General features: G+C 34.0%; 1 protein-coding gene and 1 long non-coding RNA gene across 10 annotated transcripts in view; one reads left to right on the top strand and one right to left on the bottom strand.

Moving 5' to 3' along the window:
• LOC110835194 (GTPase-activating Rap/Ran-GAP domain-like protein 3) overlaps positions 1–25860 on the top strand; it is a 245277-nt gene extending 219417 nt beyond the window's left edge. For 8 of the 9 annotated variants that reach the window (XM_087351136.1, XM_022075163.2, XM_022075162.2 and 5 more), the window contains exons 5-23: positions 854–935; positions 1450–1568; positions 8105–8169; positions 8587–8653; positions 9404–9506; positions 10659–10757; positions 11523–11626; positions 11930–12041; positions 12629–12781; positions 13309–13424; positions 14134–14428; positions 15431–15529; positions 16086–16252; positions 17218–17331; positions 17780–18023; positions 19057–19143; positions 19359–19477; positions 19861–19975; positions 20218–25860. In XM_087351136.1, the coding sequence (XP_087207262.1) occupies positions 854–935; positions 1450–1568; positions 8105–8169; positions 8587–8653; positions 9404–9506; positions 10659–10757; positions 11523–11626; positions 11930–12041; positions 12629–12781; positions 13309–13424; positions 14134–14428; positions 15431–15529; positions 16086–16252; positions 17218–17331; positions 17780–18023; positions 19057–19143; positions 19359–19477; positions 19861–19975; positions 20218–20525 (2568 nt within the window). In that variant the 3' untranslated portion in view covers positions 20526–25860. The remainder of the gene's footprint in view (positions 1–853; positions 936–1449; positions 1569–8104; positions 8170–8586; positions 8654–9403; positions 9507–10658; positions 10758–11522; positions 11627–11929; positions 12042–12628; positions 12782–13308; positions 13425–14133; positions 14429–15430; positions 15530–16085; positions 16253–17217; positions 17332–17779; positions 18024–19056; positions 19144–19358; positions 19478–19860; positions 19976–20217) is intronic. The other variant, XM_022075157.2, reaches the window with a different exon arrangement.
• LOC147875080 (uncharacterized) lies at positions 15243–17822 on the bottom strand. Its single transcript, XR_015535760.1, has 2 exons — positions 17724–17822; positions 15243–16270 (listed from the first exon to the last, which is right to left on the bottom strand). It is a non-coding gene; the product is annotated as an uncharacterized LOC147875080 (long non-coding RNA).
• Positions 25861–26336: the final 476 nt, after the last annotated feature.

Below are 26336 nucleotides of genomic sequence, written 5' to 3'. Positions count from 1 at the left end.
ATCACATTTCATTGTTCTTCCCGCAGTATTGTTACATGGCAGAAATTCAACAGCACTCACTAAAGCCATTTGGGCGTTACTTTCGAAAAGTTTTCTGTTTATTTATGATATTAACTATAGATAAGAAATGAAATCCATTAAAGTCCACTGGTGTGATTACACTATAAGAGTATAATAAACGTTTTTAAAATTTTGTTATAAACGTTATTGAAATGGGTCCTGTGGAAGCCTACAACAAAAGATGAAATGCTTTTGTGCACTGAAATGTAATAATAGAACCTGATAAGGGTAGCGAGATGAAATATTTTGGCTGAACATTTATGAAACACGTTTTGGAGCGGTTTACGTTCTCATAACGACGTATAAAAGGAACTGGGTGGGAGGAACGGACCGGGTTATGTTGCTCATAGCTGGGGGACCGTAAAATTCTTTTGAGCACGGTAATGAACCTTGTATTTTCATAAGACGTGGGGAATATCCTGATAAGTTGAGCTGCTATTAACTTCGCAAATAATAATATATTCCATCGAGTTATAGCGACTTATCGGATGTCATGTGTGGGTCTGAAACAACATCTCTCGCCGAGCGAAGAATGGTATTTTTACTCTGAATTTGTTTTGAGAAAATCATCATTCACATTATGAAATTTCACTTTCTCACAGCGGCGAGTATGAAGACAAATGTCTTCTGAGATATTGCGCTGTGTAGTCTGGTAAAATTTAACCTACGTATCAATGGTGCTTTCCTCGTCATTTCAGTGTGCGACCAGCCTGCGACTTGGCAACTGGCGTGGAAACACATTCTTGGCCTGACAATGTCATGTTAATGATTGTCTGTTGTTCTCTTGCTTCAGATATTTGGCTCGCCCAGTACGCCTGTCCTCGAGAACCCTGAGTACCAGACCAGATGGTACTTCAAATACTTTCTCGGAAAACGTGAGTCCACGGATGCATTGTCCCCGAATGTGTTTTACAGCTTCACTACGCCATCATCATTTTTGTACACAATACTATTTCTCTGTGAATTCAACAATAAATACTGTGTAATTAAAAACAACAGAAAGTTATAAATTTTATTAATAACAATTATAATTATTGTCATTAATGTTGATATCGAGGGCATCATGTCAGAAGGGTGTATCAACAAGATTATTGATTTATAGGAAACTGATTTCTTACGCTTGTCTGACTTTACAGATGTGCATTATTAGTGTTCGTAGGCATATCCGGGAGGATTTAAGATTAATCTTCGTTAATAGAATGTGGGGATGTGGACTGGATTTATGTGTCTCAAGGTGGGGACCGGTGTTGCGACTACGGTAACGACAACCCCCCCCCCCCCCCCATTTCATAATAGGCTGATAATTTCCGACGAACAGAAGGGGGATTGACTCTTCAAGGAGAACCCTGCTCAGTGGGTTGTTACAACGCATTAATGTACTTCTTTCAGTGCACCAGAACTATGTCGGCTCAGACGGCGACAAGGTACCATTCTTCCTGTCTGTTGTTCTCACGGACGCCAACAACCAGTGCGTTCCACAGTATCGCGCCATCCTCTGGAAGAAAACGGTAAGAATTGTATTGTAGGCCCACGTGTATTATCCATTTGTCCTGTTAGCACAGTAGAATTTAAGGGTAAAATATTACGATGTCATCATGACCCCCTTTCATTAAACCCATCAATAAATTTTAAACCCAGTGACAATTTTTGACGAACTTGGTATGTACTTTTTAATTCATACTTTTATAACACCAACATGGCGTCCGTGCGAATTGCGAACTTCGTAAACAGGAACAACACTGTCGGCACTTAATATAATATCCTGAAATTGTATGTGGTAAATATAAAAGTCATTTTAAAGTATTGTGTTGTAGTGTTGAACAATATGGCAGCCACGCGAAAGGAATAGATTTTGTAGTTTGTGGCAACAGATGTTAAAGCAGTGAAAAATGTGTATACGAAATTTGGTACAGAGATAGTTCGTAACATTTACTGCGAATTATATATTGCTTATATACAAAGTTAAAAATATGGAGACAGTTGTTTCTCCTATTTTAGCATTATCTTTGTTTGTTTCTTTTCTGCTTCCATCTCTGTTCGGTTTGTATGTGTGTGGGCATGGAATTCTGTAGCAATTCCATATACAAAAGCGACGGAAGGATTATAAACTTCCCTCACTCGTCCCTCACAAAATAAACTCTGGTTTTAGTGACACCTGTTCCTGTAATGGATGTTTTACTTCTTTATGTTTCCGAGTTGTGGGTGCGTTTTGGAAGCGATCGCATCTCGAATTCACTAAGCTGTCTGCTTCATATGAACAGATAAAAAAGTAATTTTCGATCACTACCTTTGAAGTTTAAACACAGGTTAACAAAGCATGAAGGTAGCAAATATTTACTTTCTACTCGACTTGCAAAATGATTTTTTTTCATGATTAATACATAAACATTTCCCACGCCGTCCTCACACCATGTTTTCTGAGAAATCACAATTTTACAATAAATCTTCTTGTCTGTTTCCTAAAGGTTAAAAATGTACAAAATTATAATCTGTTTGTGGAATGCTACGTGGGTAAAACTTCGTCTCCGCTTCTGAAGGAGGACGTAGAATGAAGGCACTTGAAAACAAAATTACTGAGGAATATAGCTGGACCCGAGAGAGCTGATGTAACGAGAAATAAGTAATAAATAGAAAGAAAAGTACAGAATGAATAGGTTAATATTTTATTATACGATATTGTAGGTGCGTCATATTGTGATTTATTAAATAGTATTAAAAATATATTAAAATTGGCCGTCAATCACAATATAAGATAATTAAAAGATTAAAATATCATTTTTCGTTCCGTATCGAGTACTCGATTTACATATGGAACATTTACGACATGTTTCGGCTATCATAGAGCCGTCATCAGGTGTTATGTTATAAACTTTTTAACTGATTTACTGATTTTTAATGCTTTTTAGTTTTCATTTTTCTTATCATGAAGGACGAGAAAATGATAAGAAAAATGAAAACTAAAAAGCATTAAAAATCAGTAAATCAATTAAAAAGTTTATAACATAACACCTGATGACGGCTCTATGATAGCCGAAACATGTCGTAAATGTTCCATATGTAAAACGAGTACTCGATACGGAACGAAAAATTATATTTTAATCTTTTAATTATCTTATATTGTGATTGACGGCCAATTTTAATATATTTTTAGTACTAATTTATTATACCTTTATCTATGACTTATGACTAAATCAGTGATATTGGAATTGGTAAACCACGCAGCACGATTCAAGGAAACGACACACAACATCTTTTGTAATATCCTTCGTTGCACCTCGACATAGTGTGAAGTATAAGTACTTCAAGAACTTTGTTTTTTTCGATTTGCACTTTATTGAATTGGATTTTAGAGTCTTTTAATAAGCTTTTGTGATACCGACCGTGAACCTTTAGATTCTATAAGTGTGATATTTTATAATTATTTAAGTTTCTTAATAAATAAGCTAGTCTTTAGTGAGACAGATTCATTAACCAGCTTACAGACAGGACTGTGGGTGAATACGAGATTTATTTAATTGACAAAAATGACATACTATTGATAAGTTAATGATGCACTAATTACAGTTTCGTTTTCGAGACAAAATTGTGCATTTCGCCTTCTGATATAAGGAAAACAAATGCATTTGCTATATAAAACTCAAGACATTATCTACATAGTGACTAGGACAGCGAGGTAAAGTATTGCCTTTGGAAAATAATGTTTTTGATATGAACAGTATATCCTCCCTTATCCGCTATCTGTCCCATCCCTCTGATTCCCTTGGCTGAAATTTCTAATAGTCGTCGAAAGCACAGATTCGCCCCGACTACTATAAATCACTGGTGAAATTGTTCGCTGGTTGGTCATTTATCTGATAGACTCAGTAGATAAAGAAGTTGCTGAACCTCACGATTCCCCGATCTCACTTCATGATGTCGCTCGTTTACAGACACATACATCACTGGAAAGTCAATCTGCCCTCTGGTGGTCGTTTAGAAAAGATCTGATCGCCGTGTTAGGTCACTGCCCTTAACTTCCTGCAACTCTTAAACATGTCTGTATTTTTAGATGTAGAAATTATTTTAATAGGTGTTAAAATGTTTTTTTTTAAAATTTCTTCAAACAAATTTCAGCGTGAGAAATCCGTTACCTTAAAAGTTTAATATATAAAAAACAAACCAATAGCAAAGAACATTTTTCTTTATGAATACTGTCATGGATGTCATCAGGGACAGATGAAACGTCGGTAGACGTCTATCATATTGCACGACCAAACTTTTCAGAAGTCAAACCTCGCTTCGTTGGGCCTACTTTTTCTCTTTTTTATTCCAAAAACTTTCCTTTTTCATTATCCTCTCTCCTTGTTCTTTACTGGTGAGGGATTATGCCAGGTTCCATCTGAGAGCACTTATTGAATCCAAGGTAAATGAGGCAGGCAGTCATAACTCGGTTGCATCGTAAAGTGAGATATAAATTATCGTAGAAATTTTTCTTAAATATAATTTAATTCTAGCTCCTTTAATCTGAATTAAGTAAAGTAAATTAAGTCGTACATACGAAACTTTCAACTCATAAGGCTGACATTTTTTTTCATGATATTAATCACAGTTTTGCTCTCTTTTTCTCTCACAATTTCTTTTTTATTTTATCTGTCCTTCTGTTTCCAAGTACCTCACGTAAACTGGAGCCGCCCTCAGATTTCAAACTCTTCAAACGTTCGTTATGAATGCTTTATTTTATTTCCGGTCTTTACACAAATTCAGTTTGCAGGAAACAGTACAAGTAACAGTGAAATATGAACATCGTATTCCGTAAAAAAAATTATGCAAACTTCTGTACGTTCACAGAAAATGTATGATAAAATGTTACTTTTATCTGTTCTGCTTTCTGAGAGAACTATGAATCTTCTGAAGTTCGAATGTCGTTCTGACGCTGTGCTGTCAGAACAATTGATATAAACGGAGACACGAAGACGTAAATGTTACGTATTCTACGCCAAGTTTTGGTTTATAAAAATGATTTATATTTGAAGACGTTCTTCTGCGTTTTGGTGCCGTGTGCACTGGTCGGCAGATGGCAACGTTTCGGGAAAACGTTCTTTCTCCATTTCTAACCCTGACAATGGAGGCATTTTACATCTACCGACAACTTTTCGCGGCACGAGAAATCGATAAAAACATCATTATTATAGTCACCGCCATTAAAATATCATATTTCACATAAATTACATTTGTTTTTATGTTACCGTAGTAACTCGCGACTTCCATTTTTGAAAAAACCAAATATATATTATTCTTTTCTTTCATTCTTTAGGCATTAATTCCCATATTTTATTATTCTGTTATATTTTCCCAGTAGTTTCATATTCCTTAACAAATTTGCGTATTCTTGTATCTTCTATTCTCAGTGCGCCTACCTTCTTATTGCTATTAATAATATTTATTTCTTCTCTAATATCTTTATTTCTTTTTTCATCCGTTGTTCTATATCCTGCCACAATTATACGAAAACTCATTTAATTCCATTTTCTTTAAGTCTCTGACTCCATCTTTATTTCTGGCATTTTACGAATTCAAAATAGGATTAAGACGACGATATTAAATTTTCAATTCTTTTGGATGATATAAAATGCGTAATTCCACTGACACAAAAATTACAAAAATCAGAGCTGAATATAATACTATTTCTAAACTGAATATATCGTTTCAGCACTTAATATGCTAAAAGATTCGTGCGAGATATGCCCGAAAGGGCCGTGGTTACATATCGGTTTCTGCACAGCAGAATCAATTCTACAGAGTTACAGAAGAACAATGGAATTCGTGTACATTAATTTGTCGTAACAAAGACACGTTAGAGAGCATCTAAATTCGTAATTGACACTATCATGTTAAAATGAATGTGCGTGAGTTTCTAGTAAACATTCGATTTGTCTTTGTACAATAATTGTATTATTTGTAAATACTTATTTTTATAACGTGGTAGAGCCCGTGTTCAACAATCAGATTAATAACGTTTGTTGATTACGTCTCAGCAGCTGTGCATCGCTGAAATTAATCGCCAGCTTCACATTCCATGACGACGTTTGGCCGTTTAAGTGTGGCTTATATCGGCCTTTGATTTTATTTCATCCTACTATCATAAGTCGGAGTTCATGTCGTCATTTTCCTATTGGGAAGTATTTCAGGATTTATTTTTAGAACGTGTAGTGTTCGGTTCTGTTGACATGTTTCAACCAATTATTTGAATTTGCTTCCTCTAAACATTCATTTCGGAGTTATTATGTCCTTCACTTCTGTGGATTGTGGTCTTCTAGGCGGTCGCATGGGGGGTCCCAACGTTAAACATTTTACTTCCGTCTTCGGAGTTCTATTCTGAGTAGGGACGCGATATGTTTTTGATTCTACACTGAACATGAAGGTGATGTGTTCCTCCGATAAGCATATAATCACCTACGACACTATACGATATTACTATCCAGAAAAACACGATAAACAATTTACCGTCTTTGAAAACTGAAGTCTATTATTTTTCCCCCTTGTGATCGAGTAGGATTTTTCTTGTTATTCGCCGTAAAAGTTCTATCTCTGTAGCTCATAATCTATTTCGATCACGTTATTTGTAATTTTAATAGGCTGTATGTATCTGGGTTATATATTTTGGATCTTTGTAACGTATCGATCATTATTCTTACCAACTTTTTTTTGTTTCTCGTGTTCAGAATATCTAGTATCTAGTAACTTTAAACACACGAGGAATGTAAAGTTAGAAGGTTCTTATTATTCCGTATACAGATACACTGAAGATGTATAATTGAAAATATAGTGCATAGTCTTGTAGCTCAAAAATTATACGTACACGTCATTTAAACAGCAACTGCACGTTTCTTGATGATATGATTTCAAAGCCAATATTAACACATCGCCGTGACAATGCGGCAACTTCTCCGACTCCAATGTTAAGCGTGTAGTCTAGTCATGATGTTGCAGGCGTTTCTAACTCATCGGGAAAGTTGATTTCATCTTCATAAGTGGTGGATTCGCACGAGCTATACGGAGCAGTTTCGAAGAGACCACATTCAAAATATATATGTTTCAGTGCTTGTCTATAACATACCATTGTTGTCTACAGTAAGGAACATGACGAGATCTAATTGTGTATTTATAAAGTCTTTAGCATAAATATTTAAATGTAACGTAGTAATAAAGTAAGGTATCTGGAAATAAAGGCAAAGAAAACTATGAATATGTTCAGACACTAATATCAGAATGCATAACAAAATATAACCTAATATAAAGACAGTTGATAGGAAATTTCTAAAATGTAGCAGAATTAAAATGAACGATAGTAAAAAATCAAAATTGCATTCACGAATAATTCAAGAACATATTAAATTAATACGAATGTTAGAAAATAATTTCGGATTGGATTAATCTTGCTCAGGATAGGGACCGTTAGCGGGGTCTTGTGGACACGGTAATAAATCTTCAGATTTCATAACAGGCAGGGAATTTATTTACTGACAATCAACTTCTCAAGAAAGTTTATGCTTCCGTCACAATACGAAGACCACTATAGTCGTCACTTTGACTAACTTTATTTCTTTCAGATTGGAGCATTTGGATGCGATTCTACAAAGTAGTATAATAAATCTTCATTCACTGTCTTATATGCATTAAATAGTTTTGTACATACACACACAATTTTACATAATCATGTAACTAATGTAAGGTTTCACTTTGGAGTTTTAGATTTGTTTCGGCCAGATACTTCAGGTTTGAAGAGATTACTGTTTTCAATAAGATTTTTTATCTCATGGTGGATGGTACCAACTATGCACTTCACATACCGAAATAAACTCTCAGAATAATAACAACAACATACGCTTTCCCGAATTTTATGTCCCGTTCAGTGTGTTTTACTGTAAAATGTAATGTGTGGATTGTTGACTATTTTAAGTAATATAATGTTAGGACGAATGCGAATAAAAATTATGATATATCCTTGTGCTTATGCTAAGGTTATTATATAACGTAATATTGTAATCCCGCCTTCGTTTTGCAGGGTGCTCAAAAGATTTCAATACCCTATACCCCGAATAAGGCGATGACGGTGAAACAGATATTGTGGTAAGTTTTAAATTAATTAATGTCCAAAAGAATTTGTCAGTATAGCTTCACGTCACATATTATAATGATTGTACCATTTATTTATTTATTTATGTATTTAAGGTCTGGAAGATCAGAACTCTAATTGAGAAAACTTTTAAAACTTTTTAAAATTATTTAATAATCTCCATTTTTAAGAGTCCTCGTCATTCTTGAATGGTCTCTCATATGTAAAAATTTGTTAGCTGTGAAATAAACTTCCAGTTATTTATAGAGCAGTATAATTGTTGTTGTTGTCCTTATATTCAACTAAATTTAATAGAAATGCCGTATTCTTTTCCATAATTTTATACAGTTCACTTTTTTGTTGAAGCTAGTATTTAGATTAGCAGTGACTTCTCTTCATTCGTCAATTGTCTTATTTTTTTCATGCCTCAGCAATTTTCCAAATATGGAGAAGGTGGAGAAGGGACCAAAAGAGATCTTCACGCCGGAAATCCAAAAGGTAAACCATCTGAAAATTTACATTTCTTTTGTACAGTAGAGTCCGAACTGTCCGACGTAAATTAAGTCGAAGGACAATCGGATAATACAGAAAAAGAAACAGACGTGGGTAAATGTCCACTTAAGTTATAACTCAACACGATATTATTAAATTACGAAAGAAATATAATACATCAAATGAAAGAATTCTTACAAAATCTGAATTTTATTTAACATAATGTAAATCTGTAAATGAAATAGTTTATTTTTTAAGAAATTGGCTTCTGAGTCTCCTCCTTTGCTGCAATTTCGCGCCATCGCCTGAGCATTATCACGTCTGTAGCAGCCGAGTACATAAAATGTAGAAGGTGGTGGTTCGTGGTCGCCACACACTGAGTCGACTGTTGATAAAATGGAGCGTTCCAACTCTGACTGGTTCTGTATGTACTTCAAAGCACATATTTGACTAACGTATTTCACAAATACTCACGAATTAGTGAGACAGAACAGTGAAGATATTTCGCGGATGTGCTGACGGCACGGCACTTCGTTTCCCCTATGCGCAATCACTGCGTCGGTTGCCGCGATTACTAAACCTAGCGGCACAGCTACCAAATGCCCTCACCACATCTTTAAATAGGCCACGAACGCTTATTTCACATTCTTTCCTGTTTATTAATATAAATCCTCGTGCAATTAATTGAGATGTAGATATGTGTACTATAATCGAATAGACCGTTTCTCCTCTTGTTCATAGCCTTTTTTTTTGTAGGATTTGTTGCTTCTTGAAGAACAGGAAGGCTCTGTCAACTTCAAGTTCGGCGTGTTGTATACCCGTCCGGGGCAGACTAGTGACGACGAGATGTTGAGCAATGGTGAGTACATGCACTAGAGGTCGTCAGTGCACCTTCTCCAGCCATTTTAAATAATGAACCTTCATTGTAAGGTGAAGTGTCGCGAAGGTAATATGAAGTCTCCTTCTAAGCCAGTTCAGCTTCTACTTCAGATTACAATACTTAACCCCCTTGTCCGTTGCTTACCAGAGAAGCTGATACTAACCGCCACGAAACAGTTCTTCTTGAGAAGTAAATAACCACTCAGCTGGTCAAGAAATTTCACACTTTCTATGGAACCTGGATATTTATCACTGTTTTAAAAGCAACATGCCACAGGATCTTATTCCATATTCCACCCTTAAGTCTAGGACTTTATCTTTGTTTCAGATATTCTAGCTATAATTTTTATGTATTTCTCATCTCCATGCATTCTAATTTGGCTGACCTGATTACATTTTATGAAGAGCAAGAATCATGTATTTTTCCCCTCATTCTGCTATTTTCTCTACCTTGACGTTGTATTACCCTAATTTATTCAGTCAATCCTTTAAAAAAAAGCTTTGTAAACTTACATTCTGATCGCTCATCATATTTGTGTGTATAGTGTTCATATTTATATGAGACCCCATCATTGATTCTCTTTCAAGTAGGTGACATTTCAGGTCTTCCCCCTCTCCCACTTTCAAATTTGTACCAGACCTTTAAGTCATACTGCAACTGCAAATATATTGCAGAAGGTGTCACAGGCAGATGACAAATCGACTGACATCGCAAGGTAAAATAGTACTAGCACAGTACAAAATATTAAAGAGAAATAAAACATGATATGGGTAGGAGGAGGAGAAAAAATCTTAAAAAAATTATTTGCAAGATCTAGTTGTAGATGGAAATGCAATTTTTAAATGGTTCATAACAGGGTTTAACTACTTCAAGATAGAATCCACTGATAGGATTTATGTAGTATGCTCAGGTTCTATAAAAGGTGCCGAATTTCTTCACACACACAGTAAATATGTTACCAAAGAAGGAATGTACTCAGTGTTCGAGCATGGTACACTCGCCAGCGTTGTACACATGGTTTTATCTGCAGTGAAGGAGGCATATCCGCTCCTTTCGACCACATGCAAATATCGTAAGTTTCTGGAGCTGTGTCTGCATGACTGTGCCATCAGCTGCATGTTTATGTTACAGAGGCAGGCAGTCCTGAGTTCGATCGGTTCGTCAGTTTACTGGGAGACAAAGTACGACTCAAAGGCTGGGATAAATACAGAGGTGGCCTTGATATCAAAGGTACATTCATTCATTCTCACAAGTTATGTTACTGAATGGCAAAACGTAGATTTTGTTTCATCGACAGTAGTTGTTTGATGTAAATATTTTTTAAAATAATCTCGAATTAATATTCTCTATTCAGACATTATTTATGAGTATTTAATAATATCCCTTTAACTCATTTTGTCCACAGAGAATTTATTGGTTAATTTGGTATTCAGAATAAATACCAGTAGAGCTTATATTCCTAAACATTATTAACTGACTAATGTTTGTTTTAGAGATGCAATATGTTTGCTAGGAACCAAAATTTCAATAAGTTATATAATTTATTGTCTTGCATAAATTTTTAATGCTATGAATAAGATCCACTGCTGATCTGAATGTCATTGTGAGGAGAAAAGTCCATTTTCTACCTTGAATCTAACCTGATAATCCATCTCATAGCCAGTCATTTTATTGACTGAGCTATCCCATCTCACACACTGTGAATTTATTAACAAACCATTTACAAACTATCAACAATGCACTGTGTGATCAAATGTATAAACATGCAATACAAACTAAAAAGAGTGAGAACGTGTAGACACTTGTCAGACAAACACTTTCGTTTTACACCCGTGCATAAGTGTACTTTACGAACCACTTCAGATCCTTCAAAGTCTACGCTTATGCATTGCATACGGTTTGACAGCATTAATATGAACCAATGTTTGAAGTGTAGCTCTGCTATTAAATTCAAACTTCTGCGAACAACATATTTATGATTGTTATAATTCCCAGGTGATATGACAGGACGCTTCTCCATCTATACCATCTATGAAGGCCATGAAATAATGTTCCATGTATCAACATTACTACCATACTCCAAAGATAATCGACAACAGGTGATATAACATTATATAATGTGTTGCAGAAATAATTTCTATTTTCGTACAGAAAATCAGGAATATTCTTTCTGAGATAAGAATTTAACTTATTTTTACTTCCGTTCCTTACATTAATCAGTATATCACATGAAAACTTGATTTTCTTCCATTTAGGTCAAATATCTGCCCAAAACAACTGACTCATAATAAACACAAATTACATTTAATACATAAATAAACATACTGTAATTTTTATGAAGTGGGAGGGTTTGTCGATCACTCTGTATTTTATCTGTAGTGATATGTGTTTGTGTTATGCAGGTTGAACGCAAGAGGCACATAGGAAATGACATCGTGAATATCGTGTTCCTGGACAGTGGCGCTAGTCAGATGAACCAGTTTAACCCATCCTTCATCAAGTCACAGTTCACACGTATCCTTCCTGTCATCATGTGTTATAATTGTCTTCAGGACAAAGGTCATTACATAAATGTTTAATCAAATTCCTCTACATTTTGCATTGAAGAGAAATGTTATTTGATCTTTTAACCAGACCATAGATGATGGTGTGGATAAAGCTAGAGAGACAAAAGGAACATACCCATGGCCACTAGAGAGATACAGCAAGAAAGGAGAGACTATTCAGTTGGAACTTGTTACATCAGCTTGATAAACCGATAAGGAGAAAAATGACACATTGCAGCTAACTTTACTCGCTCGACTCATGCCTGACTATCCCACGCATCTTGTTTCCCTACTGTCTGCTACATGATTTGACCAAACCTACTGTGCATTCATTTGACACTACTTAGGTCTAAAAAATAGGACAGACTGTATCTAATGCATGTTTCTTTTTCATTTTTACTTTCTAAGTTATGCCCAAGTTTTTGTTTCACAAACACTAATGGCTACATTATGCATACCAATATACAAGGACAAACAGTTGATAATGTATGGGGACTGGTGTCTCAATTCTACAAGAATAATTCTATTATTTCTGTTTCCTTAACTTGCTACCAGATGTGTTTGCTCTTGTAACATATTCTCCTGAAGACAATAGCTACAGGCTGGCTGTTTACTCAGAAGAATCTGTCCCATTGTTTGGTCCATCTCTTCCCTGTCCACCTGTCTTCAGGGATTCACAAGAGTTCCGCGAGTTCCTCATAGTCAAACGTAAGTTAGAAATTCACATATCCATATTATGTCAAATTAATGACAAGTATATGTAGTGTCAGTTAAAAATTAGAAACATGGGGATTTTGAGAACGTGGATTGCTGTTATATTTAGAGTTTTCTGTTATCCTGTTACAAATCTATTTTTATTTAAATCTACATAAATAAACTCAGCCATAAAATAACATGTTAATTTCACCAATGGTTCTTTTTATTAAAAAAATGCTGCTAATATCATGCATATTTGCACAATAACTAAATTATTTACCCATTTGACATGCATGAATAATTGACATAGTCAATATACTGTTCTGTCTTAAGTGGAAACATTAACAAGCAATAGGCACTTGAAAACATTGCATTTTAGTCATTTGCCTGTACATATACTTCAATTTTACACCCCAGTACACGGAGGCAGTTGAACATTTATCACACAGAAAGCAGAAACTGTGGAATCTAGGCATAGGGAACTGGTTATAAATTGTTTCATTGCCTAAACTTTAATTTCTTTGTCTTGTTTCTGACAGTGATAAATGGGGAGAAGGCTGCGTTCAACACTCCGACATTTTCTCAGAAGCGGGAGCGAACACTGGACATGCTGATCAAGGACTTATTCTCAGAGCATATGAATGATGGGAGAGGGGTAAGGAGACGTGCTTTTTCCTTAATTGCAGAGCCAGAATTAGATGTTCTTATGCTTTAGGTAACTTTCACAATTGTGATCCTAATATTTAAAATTAAGTTCAAGAAGATTATAATTTTTCTGTTCCCAAACATTCAGTTCCTGTGAGTTACATATCCAGATAATTCTATCTCTGTGTACTTCTGGTTAAAGACTGAAAAGAATGTCCTCTCATTTTTATGTGCAGAAGCCAATTGCAGGTTGTAGTTACTTGCAGTTTCTGATAAAATCTTCATCAAAAGTTTAACAGCTATATGAGAGTATAATGAACTTGTTTGTATAATCACTCAAAGTAGGTATATTCACTGCTGTAAAGTAGTCTCCGATCAAATCAAACCAAGCTTATTGACTGATATGGTCATTATACACATAATAGTGACATCAGTAACAGCTTATGTTTTTCTGCATTATGACCATAAATAAATAATTTGCAAGTATTTAGGAAACTTGTGCATTTCCTGGTTTTCTTTACAATACTCTGTCAGCTGTAAATGTTACATAGTGTGAATGACAGGATAATTATAAATAACAAATTTGAAACAAAGTGACAGTACTTCAGTTGAGCCATTTTTCTCATTACTGAAACAAAGCCTTTCTTCTTACAAACCTTTTGTCCTGTCTGTTTTACATTCGTAATGTTAATGTTAACTGCAAAGAACAAACTTTCCAGACAATGTTAAACCGAAGGGCATTCAGTGACGTGCTTCCTGACCCTCCGCGTGGGTCACGGCGGAAAGAGGAGGCGCGCCAGGTGGAGTTTGTACGAATTGGGCAGGCCCTCAAACTGGACACCATTGTGAGAGGTGATGCTCCCACCAGTCTCGCCACTACTGGCCTCTTCAAACGAGCCCCTTGGGAGCCACAGTGCTTCTACCCTGACTTTGGACATGAGATTGTCTGTGGAGACTCATGGGGTGAGACCAGACTCCTAGTTGCCACTGAATCTGGTGTTTTTCTTGTTGAAGGTGAGTGCATTACATGAGGCAATGTTTATGAGGTATTGCCACTAAAAGGCCTGAAAATGTGTGGTCCTTTTATCCTCTAGAGGCAGCTATGTTAGGTTAATCTGATTTGTAATAAAAGTGATGCTAATCTCAGTAATCTTGATACTTAAGACACAGATAGTCTTGGACCAAAACAAATGCTGGGGTTTTAGGTTTAAATCCCATTCAAAATGTGATATTTTTTTTTCATCACTTGATCTTGATATATACTATATTAAAGCTCTAAAACTATTTACAATTATTTCACAAAATTAGGGGGAAAATACAATTAATATTTTACATTGTGTTTAAGTTTCGATCAGTTAATAGTATGGTTATAGCTCCTGTTTAGAAGTTATGTACACTGCTTATGACTTGCTAACATAAAGCAATTCTGTTATATGTTATTTTATATTATCTTATACTTTGTAGACACTGTGTTTATTTGTGGCTAATACCAAAATTCATGTTTTATTTTGAGATTAATCATAGAATTAATTCAGGACTTAGAAATTCAGTAAATGAGTGAGTAAAGTAAAAAATGTGCTAAACTTTGATTTCAACTGAAGTCAACATTTCAGTTCATAAGAAATAAATTCAATAATTTTCTCATTAGTAAAGTAGTAAACTTGAGTTTTAGAATAATTAAGTGAAAAATTGTAGGGTTGAAGATATTAATTGTGTTAATTCATCAATATACAATTACATAATTAACATGATTTCTTGAACAAGTTACAAAAGTAGAACTGCAAAGGCTAACGAGCTTCCCTTGTCTTCGTGATCCTGAAACGCCAGGTTTGTGTATAATCTTTTATCTTGTACATTCTTTATTCATGTTTTAAGTTCACAAGCCATAAATGTTTATCTTATTTGATAATGATTATCTTAGAGATTACTGATACAATATTTTAGTGTTTGGTTATAATTTGTTATAATTATGTAGGATATTCATAATTAATGTTTATACAGAGAATTTGTTTACAGAGAGTATGTCACATCGCTTGGTGTTTGACAAAACCATTGCTGTCAAACAGCTCCATGTAGTAGAAGCACATGGTATCTTGCTGTTCCGAGCAGATAAAGGTAATTTTGAAATGTTCTAATTGCTTTCTTATCTATGGCAGAATTCCACCCATACAAAACCAAATTTTTTGTTTCTTTTACTCACACTGGCCTGCAGTATAATTGGTTATGTTTCAATGCTAAGATTACCATCTTAGCATTGAAAGGTAATGAAAGTGAATTATAGTTTATTAGACTATAGTCATAATTACAGTCATAGCTATAGTAATAGTTTTGGATTATAATTTTAGGTTTTGCTAAAATAATAATTGTCATTTTTTTATAACTCGTAATAAGTATGTGAAACATGAAATATATCTTTACTCTTTTCTTAAATGTTATTGTAAAACTTCAGTTAGATATGGCTCTCAACCTGTGTGGACCACAAACTTACCTGTATGTTTACTTTCCATTCAACAGTAGAGAACTACGAACATTTCCTAACTTTAAGCACACAGTACTATGAAATTATAAATATGAAAAGATAAAATTTTACAAATATCCAACATCATCTAACTGTAGAGACACATGATCACAGTTATTAGTCTTACATAACAACGTACATTACAATTTTCAGGTCGAGACAGTAAGATTCATGTGTTTCGCCTGTCAGATTTTGACGGGGACTTCAGTACAGAGAGCTCTGCGCGTGGACGCCAAGACCTGAAAGAACATCGTCTTGAGAGGACACGGGGTTGCCACATGTATGCCATTAGTAGGCCTGGAGGCTCCCACCTAAGGATGGTGAGTGGGTATAAGACCCTAGAAAACAAAGTTTTTGTCTTTATTTAAGGTGCAAGATTATACAGAAGCTAAATATTGAAAGAAACACACTAGAGACTGTTGATAGTTATTTACCTACCCCTTATTCATTAATTTACTCATGGTGAATGAATTTCTAAATTCCCGGTAGTACAGCAGTCTTTGGCAGGCCAACACCAATATAGGAATCTCTTTTTTCTCTGTTACAAAACTAATCACACTACAGATACAATGCACAAGGTCAGAAATTATTTTACCTTGAATTTTATTATATATACATTATACTGAAAAATGTTTCAGACACAATGCATAGCATGAGATTTATACATTATTTTATTAACTGTTTATAAGAAAATTGTTACAAAAATTTGCACATTAATGTAGGTCCTGAATACCATATTTAATTGAATTCTATTCAGTAGTTTTAGAATGAAATATGCTGATGGATAGTAAGACTAACCTTCCCATTGGGGGTTCCTTTTATTCACTTCGTGCAAAGAATTCAACTAGAACTGATTTTGTGAAATGGTTACCAAATGAAATTATCAAAATCCTTCATATTTTCTGTCTTTTTTATAACTCCAACTTGGGTGGGAGATGAGATGCACAGGTTCTCATAATTTAAATTTATCACAGAGGTGAGTCATATTACAGCTTTCTGAATTGTGACAAAATGTAGTATTGTAGATGGTTATCAACTGTTTGGGAGAATATACTACTTCTATTTTCAAGGTAGAAGTTTGGACTGTATGTTCTTTTATATGTTCTGTTCAAAGAATGCATAAATATGAATGGTGAAAATAACGTACTCTTTACTCTTGCTGTTATGATTAGTTAATGATATTTGTTGTGCTTGTTACAATTCTTGTATCACCTTCATCTTTTATGTGTCAGTCAAACAGTGGCTTTGTAAGTGCCTAAAGCAACCATATTGTTTCATTTCACAGGTTGTTGCAATTGGCAAGAAACTGTTGGTAATGCAGTGGCGCCATTCTGCAGCATGGACAGCCTGGTGTCCCGCCAGTGACACAGACACTATTGATGGGTTCCAGTATATCCGCGTAAGTGTAATTCTTAGTACCAGTCTTTGTAGTTCCTTACGTCCCTTGTGTATTTGTCTGACAGAGTTGAAGTTTACGAATTTATGTCATACATAAGCCTTTGGTCACCCTTTCTTATCCATAAAGTGTGAAGATGCAAAATGACTAATGCTGAGGTGGCTGCTTGTTCTAGTACAAATGAACTATAACTATTAGATTAGACTTCAGGTTCTTGTAGTGATGAGTTTGAATATGGCTATTTTCTGGGATGTTGTACTTTGTAGTCTGGTAGAAGCTGATTGATGTTAAGAGGTGCTGACTACCTGCACCATTAGGGTGATGAACAGACTATACACCATTCTGAACGTCATGTCATTAGCATTAATCAAATGTGTAATAATTAAATTACTTACATAATTGAAACTGTTCAGGAGATTATTCTGCAGTAGCTTCTTTTTGTGTCTTGCAGGAGATACAGGTGGCAGAGCCCCCTATTCTGATCACATTAGTTGACTCATCACTCACAGGCTCATCAGGTGGTGGTATTGTAGACAATCACATCTGTGTAGGTTATCGTCATCAATTCGACCTAGTGAATGAGCGCACCGGTGAAGTGTCTCGGCTGCATGCCGTGGAAGGCAGTCGGGCACATCTTGTTGCAGCCATTGATCTCTACGAAGATGAAGAACCAGAACTACTACTTTGCTATAATCGTAGGTCTTCCATTCATTCAGTAATATTCCAGTAATAAGATATTGTATCAGAAACTCCTTCTGCTTCTGTTATCAGAGCATATGTGAATTGTTTAGATGCAGATAAACTGCTTTAAATTTTAAGTCTCTGGTTTCAGTAAGTTCCACTGAGTTGGTTGGTATACGTGATAGTTGAGTTATTATTATTTACCTCAGTATATATAGACAAATTCTGATAGTACCTTCTAATAAGACATAACAGCCTCGTTCCATAAATCTTGCCATATTTATTGCATATTCATGATCAACTTACCATATCATCTGATGCTGTGTACTCTCTAAGTGAAAGCAGCTTCATTAAGTAACCTAATAACCAATTAATCTTAAAGTGATAAGTGACTTAACACATAAGTATTGCACAAGCATTGAAATAAAAATCATACCATAAATAATATACAATACATACGTATCACTACTATTGATTGAAGCAGAGTAAGTTTCTTCTTTATAAATAATGTTGCTTGTAACCAGGAACAGTTTATTGAATCGTATCATTGCAATTGTTTTAAAATTTATGTGACTGAAATTTTTGTTCATAAACAACCAAGTCCACAACACAAGAAATTTCTTCAACTGTTCATAGGTATCCATCTGATTAGGAAAGTTCATGCTGTTCAATAACTTAAATTTTTATCACTAACATAAAGGCCCTACATCAATCCATGAACATTCTGGTGAAAGATCTCAAGTTCATAAAAACCTTTCATCAGAAATTGTAAATTTCTGATACTGTGTAAGGGGATATCATTTCATCTCACTGTACATTACAAAATTACTTGAATATTTCAGTGGATTTCCTTGTGTTTTACCCATGTATGTCCAGCTGAGGTTCCTAAAGTTTTCATTTTTATCAATTCTACCCCTTTTTCATTTCTATAACTTCATGTTAATATATCACTATTATGTTTTGCTATTAGTTGAACTAACATTTTCTTATAAATACTGCTTTGTCTAATTACGTGATTTTTATACAAAAATTTGGTTTGCTTTACAGATACTTGTCACTTTCAGAAACTCTCAGAAGAAAGTACTAGCAACACAGAATTTGATTTTCACTGGAATTCTGTACCTTCTGTTATTGGTACGTATTCAAATAGATTGTCTCTAAGGGATAAAAATACCATAATCATAGTTTTATATAATATTGTAAGGCTGCGGAAATTTCAGTCATAAAATAGATATTACAAATCTTTACTTATTTGACATTAATAAATATACACTTATTGTTCTCCCTCCTTAATGTGCCTTTGACTAGTGAGAAGTATTATATTAAGAAGAATACTTATTTTATTGTAGTTTGTGCCTTCCCATACATCTTTGCCTTTACAACTGACTCAATGGAGATCCGTCTCATTATCAATGGAAACCTGGTTCAGACCATGGTGCTACCTAAACTGGCCCTCATTTGTTCCAAGGTAAGAACATTGAAGTTTTTATGTAAAAAAAGAGTTCAGAATTGCATATTCACTGACATTACACTACAAATACAATTATTTTGGTCGTTGTCCATTCTCTGAGATATATTTTAATACACGTTCAGGAATTGGCAATGATAACTTTTTCAAGTTGTCATGCTGATAAATATTTTTGTTGGTATCACTATTGGAAGTTGTCAAGCTATGCATCGGCTTCAACGACACGATGCGGCCACAATATTTCAATTTTGCCATTGGTTTCCTCAGTTTGTGCATAAAGATATTATGTGTTGTATTTAGGGTTGTTTTTTAAATAGAACATTCGGCGTGAGTGCTACTTATGATTTCGAGCATGTTGCTGTCATGTATTCTGCTTTTACCAGAATGATATATTCTTCGCTACTACGGCTCCAGAATTCTTCCATAACAAGGCTGAGAGGTTGCAAGTGGACAAGCCAGACAGGGATCCCAGCATCTCACCACCTTCCTCCCCACATTGTAAGTATGGCACTTGTTCAGCATCCTAAAGGATAGGCATATTTAGTACTGAAATGTACCATTGATTGTGATCCTGAGCCAGTTTCATCCATCTCCCATCCCTGCAACCTCTTTCCTTAAGATCCCTCGCCTTTCTGATCTTATACAATGAATGTATATACGCAAATTAAGTCAAAATATGGTTCATTGAATTATTGCAATGAGACTTAAATTTAAATAACATTCAAAATTAATATTTTCAGCTTCACCTGAAGTAAGGCCATTTCGTTTATATCGCATACCGATGCATGCGCTCAATGGAATGGTTGCACCTTGTGAACGAAGATGTCCCACACCATCTGAACCAGCAGGCAGTGGAAATGATACAATCTCAGAATCAAGCAGATCTCTTACGGTACCTGGAGAATCACGCCATCATACAGGTCATCATGCTGAGAATAGTTCAGGATCTTTCCTACTAACTGAACCTTCACGTGGGCTCAGCAGGAGCTGCTCTTCTTCTCCCACACCCCATCAACCTCCTGGGTCAACTTTCCTCACACCCAAATGATGGCAGCCTTTACGTGGAGCTGTGCTTTCATTTGGTATATAATTATATGTTTATTCCATTTCTTTTTCAATACATCTTGTTTTGCACAAAGCATGATGATGTAAAATTATAAACATATTTTTGAACGATTAAAATATTTTTCCATGTATATTGTATAGTACAAAGCTATATTTATGATGTGGTAAAAAATAGTATGTCAAGTTTCAGCATCAATTTTCTGAAGACCAAAATATTGGAACAAGCACAAAGAATGTGTTTAAAACAATACATGGTAAAATATTATCTCTTCTGTAGCTTTTACCATATTAAGTTAATATAAGGAGGCTGGACTTTCAGAATGAATTTTCCAGTGACTCGAGTGTTTTCCAAAAATGATTTGGATTTCTGGTGCTCTAATGTGTAAATAAGAAGTTTTAAAGCATGTTATTATAAATGATTTCCCTGGCATATTCAGGTTTCAGATTGATAGGCATTTTTGTTATGAAATGAAAGCAGAAGAAAGAGTAAACACTGGATTGCTAAAGCTTTCAGTCTGGTAGACATTTACTGACATTTCAGAGGTGCTTTTTGCTTCCATCATCAAAACGAGTTTACTCATCTTGATGATAGAGGTAGCAAGCACCTTTGAAACATCAGTAACTTCTACCAGAATACATAGCACAGCATCCCAGAAAACAGTCATCTTCAGTGAAGACTACTGAATAGATAATATATGCCAGTAATCAAAAATAATTTGTAAGTTAATATTGACATAATTATGGACAGACCAGAAAAACATGCATGAAGGGAGTATAAGAATTAGTGTCCTAGGAGAAACTGATATTGCCAGGGAATTAAAGCCTAGACAGTGTGATCACTGTATTGTAGCCATGGCTGTCCAGTCTCAAAAACAGAAGCAAATGGCATGTTTGTTCTGTGTACATAGATTATTTCCTCATGTTTACTACCAGCTAGAAATGTTATTAAGCTACAAGAAAATTAATACAATATACAATCCTTTGATATACAGTAGATTTTATTTTGTAATTTATATTCCCTTTTACTTTTTTCAGTAAGCTTCATTTCAACCTACAAGATTGTCTGTAGTGATACATGTATCAGCGAGTTCAAAAATAAATACAGACATAATGAAGAAAATAAATGATGGCATTATAATATCACTTTTTTCGTTTTGGACATTATCTGTCATCTGTTTTGTATTAAAAAGTCATAAAAATATTATAACCTGAAAAAATCACTATGTTTCAAAGTATGAATCTTACTTCATCTTCAGGTAAAAAAGGAAGGAGACACCTACTTTGTTGAATCTGTATACTAAGGTATTCCAGACCTGTAGACTCTGAGTACTGGATTTTCTGGCCTATGTAGATCAGTCAGGAGGACGTTTATCTGTGAGATATAATATATAAACTTCACTGTTAAAATTAAGGGGGTAGGAACAGTCCAACTCTAGACTATTTTTGCCATCAAAAGCTTACTGTACCTGCCAATTTCTTTGTGTCTCTTGCTTCAGCTGGTGAATGGATGTCAAACAGTGAAGACAAAGAGAAGAAAGTAAATTGTAGGTTCAGTAATCGATAAATAGGCATATTAAGGAACCTACTAATCTAGTAATTTCCACTTCATCTTTTCATACACAAAATATAAGGAAAAGGATTGTTATCATGAAGTTAACTTCAAATTTCTTGCGGAAATATATTTTGGATAGCCCTTACATAAAAAATAAATGTGCTTTGAATTAAAAATGTCTCTCTTTTGCCAGTACACCAATGTAGCAGCTAAATTGTACAATGAATTTTGTTCATGTTTAATATTTATAAATGTTTGTAATGAAATAAATGTTTCAGTGATATGAAAAATTAAAGATGGTTTACATTAAGATTGGAAATCCAAAATTATGGTTTTTATTAAATTGATAAAACAATTCAAAATAATACTATATGGGCTAAATGTTACACAAATAACTGCTATAATTTATTTCCATCTTTGCACATGCAATACATGTGAGGAATATGGATTACTTTATTTAACTGTAAATATACAACACTTTCTTGTTATATAGTTAACAATATGGTTTTCTACAAAGTAACTGATGTAAGATAAGAAACATCTTTTAATTATGATAGTTATCTACAGTAGTAATGTTTTTGTGGAGTTGGTAGTGCATGAAAATACAAAATTTTGGTACCATAAATGTGTATGAATGCTGTCAGAAGGTATTTTAAGGCAAAATAATGTACTTATTTTATTTGGGTATATATGGTAAGTCCTTATTTCTAGCACTGACAAGTAATAAATAGTTTAATTTATAAATTTTGAAGATAACAGTGAAGGTTACACTTAAACAACAACAGATGCTAAGAAAGAAAAAACAATGTTTCTAAATAATCTTTATTTTTAGCATTTAACCCACTAAAAATTCCAAAAATTAGTCATAGAATTTAGTATTGTCCCTTGCTTATACATTGTGGTTATCAATGAATTTATATTTGTGTTATCCACTTATGGTCACAGTGACACATAGTCTAATATTGTAGTAATATTAAAAATATCACTTACTAATTCTCCCTTCTTTGGTGTTACAAACTATGCTTGTCAGTTTTGTCTTTCATAGAAACTGTACAGTCGAGTGGTGACCATAAAATTGAGTGTTGTGTGTGTCCCACGAATAGCTTGTCTCCCAATTATAATTGTTTGGGAGTTCAATATTCAGATGAAAACACTGGTCCAAAGCTTTAAATACTGATATGGCGGTTGAAAATTCAGAAGAAATAAAATAATATAAAACTATTTGTAGATTTACATCTAGTTCACATTTACAAGACAGTCTTATGATAATTTCTGGATATTTTATTGTAATGCATCCAGCATAACTTAATCAGATGTGTGTATGCATGTGTTTATGAAGTGTTCTTGTAATTTTTATGCACATGTATAGCACCGTATGACTGGTTCTGAAATATCTTTATGTGATATAATTGACTGAAATGGTACTAACTGAGGATGTGTCAAGTTTGTAGCTTCAGCCCTATTAACAAAACATGGCGTCATGGTTAATACTAATAATTCACATTCAGGAATCTCTTTGTTCAAATCACAGCCTGTGAACCAGCTTTCCTGATTTATGATTTTTAAGTCTGTCTGTACAGATTCTGGTATAGTACTTTAAAATATGCTGCTAACACTTTCTTTCATGTTCAGCAAATATGCACAGTTTGAACTCACAAAAATGTAGTTTGTATTGTAGCTCAGTTTGAATCAGATGTTTCCACTTGTACCCCACTGTTACTGATAACTTTTACTGTCTAAATCACTCAGTATTTACCACTGACAAATTTTTATAAAGAAATGTTAAATAAATCAATCAACAAAAATCAGTAATCACTAACATTGTTAATGCCAAATGGTCCTTGAAGTTGATGTGGGCCACTAATCAAGATTTTAATTATTAAAATTTAGCATATACTTTCATAAATATGCAGAACAAAATTTGTTATCCAGTAGCAAAGATAATGAAAGTAGACAGTATTATGTACTAGGTTTATATTGTTAATACTGATATCTGTCTCATGAATTAACTGGACAAGTTTCAGTTTTTCATCACCTCATGTTCTGTTAGTGCCTTTATAGTCCATTTATTTAAATCACCACTAACAGGTAAGTTTGTCTTTCATATTACAAACAAAGTCTGATGGAGAAATTGTAACCTATCATTTAAATGTCTCGTGTTCTAAGGTTATAGCACTAGTTAATTTAAATGCCTTTTATGCACTACATTGAAGGGTTCTGTTTCAGTAGAAAACGTTTAATTGTATTATATTTCACTGCAAAGTGTTCAGAGACATATTTGAATATAAAAGAAGGATGAAATAAGTAGACAGTTTAGATTCAAACATGACAAAGAGATTCATTATATCAACTTATGATGTTAGAATAGTAAAATCTAGGAGACCACAAGGAACTGGGCATGTACTATGATGGAGATAACAATGAATGTGTTTATAATTTTGTTAGAAAAACATCTTAGGATCCAGCCTCTTGAAAGATCAAGAAGAAGATGAGAAGGGAAGATTAAGATGGATGTTAGAGAAGGAGACTGTGGGCATTGAAGGTAGATGGCTGATGATTCTGCCCAATTATGGATTCTGGTGTTAATGGTGTTCAAATTTTAGGTTTTACTCCCAGAGAATTATTCTGCATTTGAAGATACCAAGTTAACAGGCTGTTTTAAGAAGTCTCAGCTATTAGTTTATCTTGTAGCCAAGAGATTGGTAAATTAACTACCTATTATATGTTAAACTGTAACCTAAAGCAAGTCAGTTGCAAGTATTTGAAATAATGGGGTGAGCTAACATAACCTGCAAACTTAATACATCCTAATGTGTTGTTATCCATAGTATTGTTCTTCTACTTCCAACTTAAATTTTAAGAGTTGTTGTTCTTTTTAATGATGTACTGTAGTTGAATGTTACCAATGTCACTGCATCTTTCTGTGATATTACAAGAAGCAGAATGCTCTATAATATTATATAAATAGTAACGATTCTGTAAATTTCCAACTCTTCAAAACATTGTCTGTAATTCAATCCAATATAAAGTCAGGAAAGCCTTTGTTTTTATATTGATTCTACTGAATTTATATTTCCTGTTTCATAACGCAAGGTATATAAATATATTAAAATGTTTTCCTTCAAAGACATGTTATGTAACATATACATATATAAATTAGAACTTCTATACTGGTTGACTTTTGTACATTAAGGGCAGGCCCCAAAATCTAGTGGACATAATACTACCATGAAATTAGTAAATGAAATTGAAATGTATGTGTATATATGTCAGTGATGTATTGTGCTATGAGTGCAATTATTGTGTTAATAAGATGTAACTTTAATTAAGTATATGTAACTAATTAATACCAATGTATTTTAAAAAGAAAGCATTCTTAAAACCTTTGCTTGATAAGTGGGAAGAGTAACATGGCCAAGCGACTGCAATGAGCACATAATTAAATTTAAAAATTCAGAATATCAACGGTATAAAAAAAACAAACGCACTTTCTGCTTCATGACCATTTAATTTCAGATGCTAAAGGTATCTGTAATTACATGACAACAGTTTTGAAAATGGAATGGTATAACATATGACCTTCAAACATTAGTTGTCTATCTTATATGAATGTGTGCGCACACAACCTACAGTACAGTATACATTCACAATGTTGTTGTTGTTGTTATTGTTGTAATATAGGTATCTAATCTTATGTGTCAAGTTCTGTCCAGAGCACTTGTGTTAAAGCAAATATGAAATAAAACAAAATATTTTAAATGTTTAATTATCAACTTGTAACTGCATGAAATAGAACTTCATATATCCATGGGTAGTAAAGCATAATCTAATCAATCTTAGCCATAAGAGCAACACGAAATTAGCTCATCTGAAACATGGATTAATATCTACCAAACTACATGAAAGAAGACAACAATCTTTATACTTGTCACTGTGGCAACCTGCAATCTCACCTATATAAGATAGACTTAATTGCCTGTTCTAATCCAGAGATTCTTTAACCCTTTACAAACATAGCACTACATTCACCATTTATCAACTTGTGAGCTGTAAGCTTATAAATGAGAACAATTTATTGAAACTTAATGGCAGTTTATTAGAACTACTGTTAATTTGTATTACAACAGATTTACATTTTCTTTAACAGAATCAGTCATAGTTATAATATATCTGACACTGACTTTCTAGAGTAACCTTTCAATATTAGGTTTAATTTCTGTTATGATGTACATCCATCCATCC

The sequence above is a fragment of the Zootermopsis nevadensis genome, unplaced genomic scaffold (assembly GCF_977971745.1).
Source record: "Zootermopsis nevadensis isolate Lab colony 2312 unplaced genomic scaffold, Znev_1.0 Znev_ptg000002l, whole genome shotgun sequence".
NCBI classification, from domain to species: Eukaryota; Metazoa; Arthropoda; class Insecta; order Blattodea; family Termopsidae; genus Zootermopsis; species Zootermopsis nevadensis.
Note: the sequence above shows the minus strand (reverse complement) of the source record. Positions and strands in the feature narration are given on the sequence as shown.